Here is a 14,612-nt window from a genome sequence, read left to right as displayed (position 1 = left end):
TTCCATGCACGTACCACCCTTTGCAGTAATGCACTAGCAGACTCCTGAAGAACTGAACTGGATCATCAGCAGCTGGTGAGGCAAGCAACAAGAGGAAAAAAGAATTTATTAGAGCATATTCCCCAACCACTTGTCACAGATGCTATCTATCCATGACAATATTGATTAGAATGATCCCCACACAGTCCTTTTGGAGATAAAGTCACATTGAGGATACCCTCCACCATGTCATGTGGCACTGCCATTGTGCTAAACGGAATAAATTTTGAACAATTCAGCAAATTAAAACAGCAAATCTTTGAGGCGCTGCGGGCCAGTGGCACCGCACACTATTGCATTCAACTGCAATCTGTAACCTCACGGCCAGGTATACGCCCCACACTACCATTACCATCAAGCTGGGGGATCAATCCTGGTTTAATGAAAAGTATATAAGGGCATGTGAGGAGCAGCACTGGTAGACCAGAAAATGAGGTCTCAGTCCTGTATTCTAGCTTCATCAAGTTATTTGCCTGTAACAGCAAAAGCAGTACCCGAAACATAGAGCCAAGCAAACCCCTACTCAACAGATTGGATTCAAACTCTAGTCCTGCCACATCCAGCCATGAATGGTGCAGGGCAACTAAACCATTGATAAATATCCCAATCCTCAATTATGGGGAGGCCTTGCAAATGAACAAGACTTCCTTGCTGCCACATTCTATGTCCCAGTTAATGAAGACAAGCATCCCATATAGCTTCTTCACTGCCCCGTCTACCTGTGCTGACACCTTCAGGGATCTTTTGACTTGTACACCAACATCGCTTTGTCTCTCACTACTCCCTAGGGTCCTACAAAACATTCCATATAACCTTCCCTTATTAAGCATCACAAAATGCATCACTTTTCAGGATTATCTTCCATCTGCCATTTCTCTGCCCAGTTTAGTGGGTGATCAATATCAGATGGTAGACTGAGATTATCCTCTTCAATCTCAACAACACTACCAATTTTCATGTCAGCTACAAAATTATTAATTATACATTCGGCTTCTACATTCACAAACAATTCATTAATGTACATAACAAATAGTAACTGTCTCACTACCAATCCCTGAAGTACACTGCTGGTCACAGGCTGCTAATCACAAAAATAACCCTCCAGCATCACCCTTTCCCTCCCATTTGCAAGCTAATTTTGGATCCAGTTTGCCAACTTGCTTTGGATCCCATGGCCTCTTACCTGTTAGACCAGACTTTCATGTCAAACCTTGTATATGCCTTACTGAAGTCCATGTAAACTGCATCAGCTACATTACCCTCATCAAAATGTTTAGTCAACTTTCAAAAAACCCAATTAAATTAGCCAGACAGAATTTCCCTCGAATAAGTCAGTACTGACTATGCCTGATCAATCCCTGCTTTGCCAAGTATTGATTAATCCAGTCCTTTGGAATTTTTTCCTGTAATTTCCCTACCATTGACATCAGCTTAACTGGTCTATAGGAACCAGGCCTATCCCTGTTGCCCTTCTTGAACAAAGGAACCTCACTGGAGGATAGCTAATCATGTTGTATTTGATTTGTGGTTTTGCAAGAGGCGGGTGTGGATTACAGAAAAGCATAGCTGCGAGTTATATAATGTAGGAGGGGGTATACAGGAATACCTTGGCTTCAAAGTGGAAGGATATTAAAATAACCGTGTATGGTCACATCAATTGCCAGGGACTGGAGGGGAAAGGCAGGATGGTCTAGACTCATTTGATGGGATGGGTGGGGACTTTGGGAAATGTGAAAACTGTAAAGTTTATGAGATGAACTACTGGGAAGGGGATATGGATATCAAGGGGCTCATAGACCCGTTATTGATAAGACTTAAATCCACTGGCAGAAGAGCACTTACTGTCATCTTCCATCGTGATGCAAGTCAAAAGCATGCAAAGGGGGAGAAAATTACTCTGACCACACTCAGTGTGGGTAGGGTAAGGGAATTGTGAAGGAGGGGACTTCAGTTAACTCTAATGATAGGGCTGTTAGAGGGAGAGAACTTTGGTCACAGGTCCATTCAATGTATAGGCATACAGACCGCCCACTTCCTGGCCATCCAACAACATTGACCTCTCTTTATGCTGTACCTCCCTTTGACATTTATATTTTGCACATGGAGAGAGTCAAACGCTAGAGGTGATGAAACAGAGGAGGCAAAGTTGTCACCATCACCCAGGTGTACATTGCTCCCCTTGCTTTCAAATGTGCAATAGGCTCTCTGTCGAGACATCCATCGATTTAGCCTCATCAGCATTTGTGGCCCTCCTTAATTGTCCTTGAAACCGAGTGGCCAGTTATTTCAGAGGGCGGTTGAGAGTCAATCACATTGCTATAGTTTAGGATCACATGTAGGTAGTCAGGGTAAGGATGTCAGATTTCTATCCTTCAAGGGCACTGGTAAATGAGACAGATTTTTACATCCATCAATAACAGTTGTTACAGGTCACAGTCACCATGACCGATATTTTCTTTATCAGTAATTCCAGATTTACAAATTGAATTTCCATCAGCAACCTCAATGTGATTTGAACCTGGATTATTGGTCCAGTGGCATTACCACTGTGTCAACAACTGCCAAAATTCAAGAAGTTATCCTATCTGCAGGTTAAGCTGGGTAAATAAAAGGGAATCTGCAGTTGTAATATATTTGATTTCCCAAGGAAAGTCAATAAGGTCACATAAGAGTACACAGTAAGAGCCCACATCATTGGAGGTAATATATAAGGATGGAAAGAGGATTGGCTAAGTATTAGAAAACAAAGTTTGGATAAAGGAGGCATTTTCAGGCCAGAAACCTGTAACTAATCGAGTGTCACAGATCAGTGCTGGGGCCATCATTATTTACAACAGATACTAATGACTTAGATGATAGAAGTGATAGTACTCTTGCCTGATTTGCAGATTGCAAAAAAATACATGTGAAGTCAAATAGTGAGGGTGACATAAGGAATCTACAGAGGGATATGGACAAGTTCAGTAAATGGACAAAAGCTTTGCAGATAGAATATGATCTAGGAAAACGTGAGATTACACTCTTGGCAGGAAAGACAGAGGAGCTAAACATGATTTAAATAGAAAAAGACTGCAGAAAGCTACTGAACAGAGAGATTTGAAGGTCATTGTACATGAATCACTTGAAGTTAGTATACTAAGTCCAGCAGGTAATGGGAAAAGCAATTGGAATTTTGATCTTTATTTCAAGAGAATGGAGTATAAAAGTATTTGTAAAACAATAGAAGGCATAAGTCATTCCATAGTTAGAATACTAAGAACAGTTTTGATCTTCTTAACTAGTTGAGAGATTGAGTAGGTTGGTTCTGTACTTCTTAAACTTTAGAAGAATGAGAGGCGACCTTACTGAAGCATAGAAGATTCATGGGGGCTTGACAGTGTAGAGGCAGAGCAGTTGTTTCCCCTTATGGGGGAGTCTAGGACCAGAGGACATACCCTCAGAGAAAGCCATCACCCATTTAAGACTGAGATGAGGAGGATTTTTTAATCTCTGAGAGTAATGTATTTTAGGATTAGGGTTATTTTTATCTTCCAGTGAAATTCTTTACGATAGAAGGCTGGGTGCTAAGTATATTCAAGGATAGCCGGATTTCCAATCAGTAAGGGAATGAAGGGTTATGGAAATAAAACAGGAAAGTGCATTTGAGGATTATCAAATATGCCATGATCTCATTAAATGGTGGAGTGAACTTGATGGACCAAATGACCACTTCTGCTCTTACCTCTTGTGATCTACATATTATCCTATGAGAAAAGGCTGAACAGATTGAGCTTGTGTCCATTGGAGTTTAGATGAATGTGAGGTGATCTTATTGAAACATGTAAGATCCTGAGAATGATTGACTGTGCAGTAGTGGACACAGACAAGGTGTCTCCCATTTCAAAGGGAGATGAGGATTCTATTTTCTCTCTCTTGGAGGATCTTGAGCGCAGAATGTGATGTAGACAGCATCACTGAATATTTTTAAGGCACGTAGATAAATTCTTGACTGCTGAAGGAATCAGGATTACTGAAGGTCACTGAGAATGTGGAGTTGTTCATGCCATAGTCAGATCAGTCATGATTTCACTGAATGTCTCGAGAAGCCAAATGGCCTACTCCTGCTCCTGGTTTTCAAAAAAAAAAGCTGGTTTCAGTTGGGAGCAGGTGAAGGATTAAATTCTAACCACCAAGATGCATGCAGTCTCCTTAATGATTGCTAGGAGTCATTTGAAGTTATTGTTGAATAATTCTTTGATCAGCCATTCCCAGAGCACACACCTACACGTTTACCAAGATTGCATCTTGAGCTCAAAACGGGTGAATCAGCATTGCGGCTTAAAACCCTGTCCAGACTACTTCAGCCTGTTTGGCAACTAGAGTATCCGAAGAAAACTGATCCCTTTATGGTGTTAAGTTAGCAACAGAATCAGAACATGAGTTATTCAATACCATAGGACTTAAATTTAAAAAACTGCTTCAGCAGGTGGTGTAAGTATTCCTATTGACAATATTAATCAAGATACATTTTTATTCTTCCCATTTGTTTTCTTTAGCAACTCGATTGTGTAAAACCACCTCAAACACAACTGGCTTTCTGTGCGATGACCACAAAACCTGCATCATGTCCACACAGATGTGCAATGGCAAAGTAGACTGCAGCAATGGAGAGGATGAATCAAACTTGTACTGTGGTATATATTCCACACTTTTTTTTTTACATTGGAACAAGCACTTGGTACCTCTGGAGAGTTTATCTCAAATGCTTACTCATTCCCAATTTTGTACTAGCTTATTTTGAGAAGCCGATATATGTACAGTATTGGTATGGAGGAAGATATAATTACATAATTTACTTCCATTATGCTTAAGCTTGAATAGCAATGTTTGGTTTATCATTTACTGAGTTCTTGTTTCCTTTCTGTTGCTGCCTGCATCTGTAAATTAACAACCTTAATGGTCAACATACCATCTGATTATTTACACTATTAATGCTTCTGGGGAAATGAACAGTAACATTCTTCAATACAATGGCATATTAGAGTTCTCTAGATTTCTGCTTCTTCACTGTGAGCTTGCATATCTGATTTCCCTTCTCCCTGTGCATCTGATCTTCTATTGTCATTTGTGTGTGAACTTCTGTCTCTTTCTTTGTACCTGCAATGTCACTGCTTTACTTTATATTTCAATGTTCATCAGTTTTACATGTCTGATATTCCTATACACTTTCTTCCTATTTCTGTTTGAAATTTTCAGTCCACTTGAGTTGGTTTGAATTCATTTCAGCTTCCATGTTCGTCTGAACTCTTTCATGGCCTCAACTTTCATTCCTATGTCAGATGCACAGAGGCAGATAATTCCCGGCTCCATGAAACTGACAAGGATGCAGGGGGGACTGGAAGTTAAGACTGATGACCCAGAAAGAGCAGAGGAGACTGCTAGTTTCCAATTCACACTGGGAAGAAAGCCCACCCTGGGGTTTCAGTCTAGAAACAAAAGAATCAAATATAAATTATTCTTCCAGTTCTCACCTTACCACCACACACTCCATGCTCCATCAAAGCCAAATCTGTGCCACTACTGCCCTCTACCTATCCCCTACTGCATGTGATAACCCCTGTGCATTCAATCCCCCTATTCATCCTCAATGGTCCGTTATGCCCTCTATACCACACTGTTTCCTGCTACACATCCACATGGTTCATTGTAACCAATTTAGTGCCAACATGCCAACCCACAGTTCCACTCTTTACTCCTTCATCTCCTATGCCAACTCACTTAGTATCTATTCGTAGCCATCCACACAAGATTTTAAAAAAGTTAAATTACTTTCAAGTTCTATGTTTTTATTTGGAGAAAACTTTCCTCATTCATAAAAACACATTTTGAAGCTCTGATGCATTTTCATAGAGCTGTATAAATTTGACACTTTGACAGCTTTATAAAACCAGGGGTTTGTGCAACTTTTAGACAGTTCTCTCTATTGTTAACAAACCCAGAAGATACCTGACCACCTTCTCGACGGTACAGGAGTGCCACTACCTCCACAGGGGTACCTTACCTCTCCAAAGCCTATACCTTGGCTTTCCAAATAAATGCACAAAACACATCTGATGTGCACACTCCAGTTTCTGTGCAGCAGGGATGCCAAAATCAAACTGTATGGAGACAGCAGCTGATTTAAATGGCCAATTGGCACCATCTCAAAAAGTGTTGTTCCCACATCCTAAGAACATATAATTCAGAAATATTATTTGGGATCGAGTTTTGTGGGAACTCCAGAGAAACATTTTGTTTTATTATTTCTGCTAATCTTCTGCTGACAGTATACCAGCAGATCTGGAAAAACTGCATGGCAATTCTACCCCATTGCCTGCAATTTTATGAAAGATATATAAAGGTAGCATTGATGATTACTTTTTGATCACTTTTTGATCGTTACCAATCCCTCTATCTCTTTTGATCAGGAGACCTACCTAATAGCCTCCCTAGATATTTAGTTTTTATGTGTGACAACCAAAAATCCTGGACCTATATGGACAAAATGTGTGATGGAAGAAATCATTGCGGAGACTGTTCAGATGAATCAGGTAATCAAATACTTTTAATGTTCATGCACAATATAATTTTACTACAATTTACGTGGGACCTGGATGTGGGACTAATCCATGTTGGTAATCCATGTAATGGTAACAAGACTCTCTGAATTGATTTATTTTACCATCCTATACTTCCATAAATCTTTCTAGGAGGTATTTCTCTGCCTGGTATCTTAACAAATGAGTACCAACTTAACAGATCTCTCAACTAGCTCTTCCAGAAAGTCAGCTTATTAGTCCGTTCCCTTTCAAAAATGAATTTGAGCACGGATGGAGCTCAATAAGATTTGTAAGGAAATTCGTGTTGAAGCCCGCTCACATACGTCAAATAGACTATTGCTGAAAATAACCAAATTACAGAATTGTTACAGTGCAGGAGGCCATTCAGTCTACTGTTTCTGTACTCGCTCGTCAAATGAGCATTTCATTTAGTGCCATTCTCATGTAACCCTGCACATTGTACTTTTCAAATACCCATCTAATTCCCTTAATACCTCAGTCAAACCTTCCCCCACCACACTCTCATGCAGTGCATTTCAAATCCTAACCACTTATGTGTAAATGATATTCCTCGTGTCACTTTTATTTATTAGTTACTTTAAATCTGAACTCTCTCATTCCTGATCCTTTCATAAGTGTAATCAGTTTCCTCCTATTTACCCGATCTATAAGACCATAAAGTCTGCTTAGGATTTTGAACACCTATGTCTTTTCAACCTCCCTTCTCCGAAGAAAACAACTCCAACTTCTCTAGCGTATCTTCATTTCTGAAATTTATCATCCCTGGAACCATTCGCCTAAATGCCTTCTGTATGCTCTTCAACGACTTCATCTCCTTCCTGAAGTACAATATACAATGCTTTAGCCGAGGTCAAACAAGTGTCTTATATGCCAACATTCAAAGGGAACAATAATTTTATATTATGTGGCAAATGGATTGGATTCTGATTGGGCTAACTATGATCTGATCCATTCTCTATGGAAACACCTTGACCAAAATTTGTGTTTGAATTCATAAAAGCCAAGTTGACTCCAATTGATCACCACATTCCATTAGGCAGTGTGTCAAGGAACAGCATCCCACAAGCTGATGAATCAATCTAAAAGCACATGGAACTGTACAAATTCCAGTGCACATACTGACAACTGAAGGTGGACTTGTGGTCGATAGCAATAGAACCCCTTAACGTTTCTCGCAAATACCACATCCAGAATGAGAGTTTGTTTGCTCCATTTCAAGGGTGAATTTGAGCACAGGATGGATCTTATTAGAGTAAGAAAATTCTTATATACAGTTGCAGATTTAAATATAGCAAATATTTCATTTTGACAGCAGACATCAAAGCTATGTCATGACATAATGACTACCTCGATCAGATCATTGCCTATTACCTATCAAACTCAGGAAAGGGCCTAAATCTGCCACTTTCAGTCTGCTTCTGATTGTCCTGGATGGATAACAAGTCTCAAAAGTTAGAGCCACAGATAAAACTAGATGTTTCATGCTGCTACTAAGTAGTAGCAACATGAATGGTGGTCGCCAATGACAGAATGCTGCTTTCTTGCTGAAAAGACATTCTGCCTAATACACGGATGAGAATCTGTTACATGAATGTTAGTGCCAGTGTGATACCAGGTATTTAGGCTGTGTTGCAGTGCTTGGTGGATCACATTGAACTGCACATCCATTAGGCAGCTTGTAATAGGCAGAATACTGACCATAGTCAAGAGTGTGGTGCTGGAAAAGCACAGCAGGTCAGGCAGCATCTGAGAAGCAGCCCGACCTGCTGTGCTTTTCCAACAACTCACTCTCGACTCTAAGCTCCAGCATCTGCAGTTCTCACTTTCGCCTAGGATACTGACCATCCTCAACCAGATTTTAAAACTCAGAATAGTAATCAACATCAGATATTATTTTACGATTGGTCAGCACCTCAATCCCAAATGTAGCAAGAGTTACACTACCAACCAATTCAAAATTATCAGAGACAAGAGTGGGATGCTGGAAAAGCAGGTCAAGTAGTATCCGAGGACCAGGAGAATCGGCAGCTTCTGAGAAGAATCCTACCTTGGATGTTGCCTGATCTGCTGTGCCTTTCCAGTACCACACTTTCGACTCTGATCTCCCCCATCTGCAATCCTCACTTTCTCCTAATTCGAAATTATCAGTCAGGCTTTCAATATAGCTCACTATGCTTGCTAGAAACTATAAATATTTATGTGCATGGCACCTAAGAGAAAGATATTAGTCCAAGTATTGCACATCTTCAATTAAACAAAATCTTAGAGACGCTGTTACTTGGACACAAGTGGCTAGAAAATTAGAAGCTTTTAAGTATGTGTCACAGCATTCCCAGTAGATTTCTGCAATATTAACAAGTCAGCCAGTTGGATCTCATAGGAGTTCCCAGATTGGGGCTGTTAATGTGGTCCAATCAGGGAACCCTGGCTGACAGATAAGGCAAGAGTGAGATACTGCCACTGCTGACTCTGTATGAGGCAGTACTAAAGTCAAGGACTGTTCATGTGTAAATAAAGAGGGCCTTGGTGACAGGATACCAGTCTCTGCAAATTTATTAACCAACCCTGAAAACCACCAAACACTCCTATAATCTCAGTAAGCATCACTAGAAATCATTATACAATTAGCTTAAAAATAATAGATAATTCAATTAAATAGCACTTGTGGGAGGGGAATCATCTTGCTGAATTGTGTTCAACTGCACATGTTGATGATGTGGCCTGAAACACTGAAAGATAAAACAGCATTAAACTTTAAAGTTTTCATGAAACAATATATGACATAGGCCAGATATCTGCACACATCTTGGGAACACCATTCTAGTGGCTCAACAGCACCCATAGCACTGAAAGACCAGGCACTACAGAGATGCATTTCAGGCCCAAAGTCTGCTCAGTAAATAATTGTAAAAGGTTAGAAGCAGGAGCTGCAAAGCTTGAGTCAATAAAAGCAAATTAACCTAGGCAGCAAGAACTTCCATGCCAGGGATAATAGTACTCAAGCCAGGAGCCCACCAGGACAAAAAGATAAAAGCAAAATTCCATGCCTGCTGGAATTCTGAAATTAAATAGAAAATGCTGGAGAAACTCAGCAGGTCTGGTGTCTGTGGAATGAGAATGTTTTGAAATGTTAACTGTTTCTATCTCCACAGATGCTGCCAGATCTGCAGGGTTTGTGCAAAAATTTCTGTTTTATTACAGCTTTTTCTTTTGACTAACTATGGGGAAGGCAACAAATATTAATGAATATCACAGAACAATGGATTTAAATATTCTGTAATTTGAACATTTAAAAAGTCAACTTGTTAACTTGTTTTGAAGAATTGCTGTGCCCTGCCTGTACTGGATGGAAATGTGTTACTGTCTTCTTCAATGACTGTGACTGCATACCGAAGAGTCGCTGCAGAGACAACTTTCAGGACTGCACTGATATGAGCGATGAAAAGAACTGTACAAAGTGACATCTGAATGAATTTCTATCCTTAACCTTGGAATTTTCTGCTACAACTATTTCTACAATTTTTTTAAAAAAAACTTTAAAAGGGTAAAATGCACACATCTTATTATGTTAGGTTCGATGCTATATTAACTGTATTGTAAAAATAATACGATTTCTAACACTAATTACTAGTACAGCCCTATGCAGCAAATTGTTTTATTTAACTGCTGACCAATTTTGTTCATACCCAGATTAAAATTTTACATTTTGTAGTTGTTGCACCATATTCCAATAAGGACTTTGAAAGAAGCCATGACAGAATGGAATAGAACATTAAGATAATCAAAGTAGATGAACATGGGAGACTTGAGAATGAGATCACTTTATTTTTCTGAATTCCAGACTATCTATTCAAAGGCGCATCATAGCACAACCCTTTGCAGGAATTAATCTTGTGAACCATCATTGTACTGCTTTCAATGCATGTATACTCTTCCTTAGAGGAGACTAAAACTGCACATTACTCCAGATGTAGTCTAAGCAAAGTCCTATACAAATGTAGCAAGACTTTGCTACTCTTATGATGTAATTTTGCAAAAAAAAAATCAATTGCCTTTCTTCTTGCTTCTGAGGTCACCCAAATCTCCCTGAAATCAACATTTAAAAGTTCCTCATTTGAAAATATCCCTTTCTTCCTCTTGCTGATTAAATGACAAGAAACTGGCTGCTTAGTGACATTGTGCTTGGTCTAAAACTTTTCAGACCCTGTCAAATTAATGCACTGAATCCTCTTCTCATCAACCTGTCTCAAATTTCACATGTAAATAAAGATTTTGGGGAAAAAAAAACACCCTGTTTGTTACTTTTTTTTGGATCAAGCTGGAAGTCTGCCCTGTGGCTAATTCAAAACAGTTGCAGTTTGAAATTTATTATTTATATTTTCAATATCATGAGATAGCAGTTTTCCTGGTTTAGTTAACTACTCAGCAGCAGTTGGCCAGCTAGGAGTCAAGTCTGGCACTAGGAGGACAAAGGCACGGACACAGTATTAGCTACACATTATCCACATATTCCTTCAAATTTTCCGGATTAGACTGCTTCATCATTGCTTGGTTAAAATCCTCAATATCCTAAAAGCATTACAGGAGCAACTTCAAGTCAACTGCATCAGTCAAAAGGGCTACATTTACAAGAGGAATGCAAACATTAGAATTATGAGCATAAGTAGGCGATTCCGCCCTTCATCTGCTCCTCACAGATAATCTGTTTGCGTTCCAAATTCCTCTTTCCCACCTACCCCTGATAATCCTTGATTTATTTGATGTGCAAGAATATATCTAGCCCGCCTTTTAAATTTTCAATGATGCGCCTCCTGAGGCAAAGTTCCAAAGTCATACAAGTCTGAGAAAAAGTTTCCTCTCATGACTGACCTAAAATACCTAATTTTAAAACTGTGCTCTCTTGTTCTAAACTCACCCAGAAGAGTAAACATCTTTTCCAGATCCATATTGTCAAGATTATCAATCAAGTCAATTCTAGTGAAAACAAGCCCAGTCTATTCAATCTTTCTTTTTAAGATAACCCACTTATTACAGATTTCAATCACATAAAGCTTGTCTGAGCTGTTGCCAATGTATTTAAATCCTTCTCTAAATAAGATGGCCAAACGTGCACTCCGTCTTTGTGATATGGTCTCACAAATGCCCAGTATAACTGAAGCATAGCATTCTTACATTCAAGTTCAATTTCTCTCAGAATAAAGGATAGCATTCCATTAGGTTTCTTAATCACTTACTATACCAACTGACTTTTGTGACTCATTTAGAAGACTAAATCCCTCTGCACCTCAGAATTGCAGTTCTTGACTGTTTAAATAATGCTGCTTTTTAAATTCCTCCTACCAAAATATTTGCTGCTTTCTCGCCTGAAGGACTCTTTCCAGAGTGTAAAAAACTTTTTTGGAAAATTAACAGCATTGATCTATTAACTCACTAGCCACCTATTTTAAGTCCCGGAGGATGGATTTTATCAGGACCAAGATTTATCAGTCCATGGGGTTATTGATAGGATTATCAGTCCTATTCTAAAAGATGATCTTATAGCAAAGCATTTCTAAAATACATAACATGATCAAGCAGAGTTAGCATGGCTTCGTGAAGGGAAACTCATCCCTATCAAATTTACCAGAATTCTCAGAACAGGAAACAAGCAGGATAGATAAAAGGGAAGCAGTGGATGCAATATATTTGGATTTTCAAATGATGTCTGATAATGCACCATGCATTAGATGACTCAAGATAAAAGCCCACAATGTTGGACGCATTTTTAGCTTGGATAGAGGACTGCCTAAGCACATAAGGACCAAAAGCAGAAATATGCAATTCAGCCCTTGCAGCCTGTTACACCATTTCATACAATCATTGCTGATCTCATTAGAGCCTCAACTCCACTTTTTTGATTAGGTTAGATTCCCTACAGTATGGAAAGAGGCCCTTCAGCCCAACAAGTCCATACCAACCCTCCAAAGAGTAACCCACCCAGACCCATTCCCCTATCCTATATTTACCCCTGACTAATGCACCTAACACTATGGGCAATTTAGCATAGCCAATTCACGTGACATGCACATCTTTGACTGTGGGAGGAAACCCATGCAGACATGAGGAGAATGTACAAACAGCCATCTGAGGCAGGAATCAAACCAGAGGCCCTGGTGCTGTCAGGCAACAGTGGCACTGAGCCACCATGCTTGTCCAGTCTCCATAACTGAAATTGGAATAGCGTAGGATAGTCTTCAGATTGTTGTGCTGACCTGTGGAACCATCGATGGCTGAAGGACCTGTACTGTGCTGTAATGTTCTATGTTAGAATCCTCGAACCCAGTATTAATTACAAATGACTATCTCCTCTGCAATTTTACAATGTCCCAGCATTTCCAGAAATTCACCAAAGATCCTCTGACAGCATCAAGACTCACAATCACTTCCATCTAGAAGTACAAGGACAGTAGATAGATGGTAAACCACTACTTTTAAGTTCCCCGCCAAACCATTCACCATCCTTAGAAATATATTGCTGTTCCTTCGCTGTTGCAATGCCAATATTCTGGAATTCCCTTCCCAATGGCATTGTAGGTCAACCCACAGCAGGTGGACAGGATCATTTCAAGAAGGCAGCGCTTTTGTTTAACATAACTGTGGGACTAGTTTCTTACTCTCCAAATGAATTTGAACATTTGGCAAGCTATGATCATTCTCCCCTAGAGGATCCTTTAGCATGAGATCATTAATTACGCCTTACCAAATCCAGGATAGCCCACTCCGATTGTTTCTTGGAGCAATACGTTGGAGAATCAATCTCTAGTACACCCAATGAACTCTCCCTAGGGGATACTACCCTTGCCAATTTTATTAATCTAATCACTGCATATTAAAATCACTTGTAATTATTGCTGTATACTGTGTCCCATTCCAGATCTACTGGATGTGTCCTTTAGCTTATTCCCACCAGGATCTCCTTTCCCTTGCTACTTCTACCCAGATTTATTCCAAGTTATTATTTCCCGAGCTGATGCATCATTACACATAGCACTGATCTCATCCTTTATTAGCAAAGCTACACTAAGTTCATTTCCTTCATGCCCGTCCTTCCAAAACACTAAGGACACTTGAATATTCAATTCCCAAACATGGACTCTGACGACATGTCAGTAACTGCCTCCAAATCATACTTGCTTTGTATTTGCACTGTTAACTTATTAATTTTTTTCCAGCATTTATTGCGCCGAGGGCAATTAAGAATCAACCACAGCACTAGATGTCTGGGGTTACATATAGGCCAGACCCAGTAATGACGGTAGTTTCCATCCTTAAAAGGACATTGCCATTGATTATAAACTGAACTGGCCTAGGTAATCTCCCAAGTTGATAGTGCAGTATCCAAGTATGGGTATTAATAAACTTCACTTTTGTCAGCAATGGTCATTCTCTGTACTTGTGTGTGGCATGCATGTTCATCTCTAACTAATACATTGATACTGTATTTGATTAGGATTAGATGGGGAATACAACCTCTGCCAGTGATGCCTATATCCCAAATAGTATTAAATTTTACAGAGGGCTCTTTTAGTGCAGTGGTATTGTACCTACCTCTGTACTAAGAGGCCTTTGTTCAAGTCCCATCTTTTCCAGATATATCATTACTGAACAGATTGCTTAGAAAATATCTGAACTTTAACTCAATTACACAGACTGACCAGTGACCCCATGAGGCAAAAGTGAGGACTGCAGATGCTGGAAACCAGAGTTTAGATCAGAGTGGTGCTGGAAAAGCACAGCAGGGTCAGGCAGATTCCAAGGTGCAGGAAAATCGAAGTTCCGGACAAACGCCCTTCATCAGGAATAGAGGCAGGAAGCCTCAGGAAAAGATAAATGTGCAGGGGTGGGGTTGGGGAGCAGGTAGCAAAGAATACAATAGGTGAATGGGAGTGGGGATGGAGGTGATAGGTCAGAGGGGAGGGTGGAGTGGATAGGTGG

At 39.8% G+C, this 14,612-nt stretch overlaps 1 protein-coding gene across 1 annotated transcript in view; it reads left to right on the top strand.

Annotated features, from left to right (window-relative positions):
- The window catches only part of LOC122556198 (low-density lipoprotein receptor class A domain-containing protein 1-like), a 42,281-nt gene extending 32,023 nt beyond the window's left edge, over positions 1-10,258 (top strand). Inside the window, exons 4-6 of the mRNA XM_088000095.1 lie at positions 4,575-4,712; positions 6,486-6,608; positions 9,960-10,258. Of these exons, the coding sequence (XP_087856221.1) occupies positions 4,575-4,712; positions 6,486-6,608; positions 9,960-10,099 (401 nt within the window). The 3' untranslated portion in view covers positions 10,100-10,258. The remainder of the gene's footprint in view (positions 1-4,574; positions 4,713-6,485; positions 6,609-9,959) is intronic.
- Positions 10,259-14,612: the final 4,354 nt, after the last annotated feature.

The sequence above is a fragment of the Chiloscyllium plagiosum genome, unplaced genomic scaffold, assembly GCF_037043375.1.
Source record: "Chiloscyllium plagiosum isolate Xiang-an unplaced genomic scaffold, Cpla_swu_hap1 HiC_scaffold_2, whole genome shotgun sequence".
Classification (NCBI taxonomy): domain Eukaryota; kingdom Metazoa; phylum Chordata; class Chondrichthyes; order Orectolobiformes; family Hemiscylliidae; genus Chiloscyllium; species Chiloscyllium plagiosum.
The sequence above is the reverse complement of the archived record's forward strand: the minus strand, read 5'-3'. Positions and strand labels throughout refer to the sequence as shown.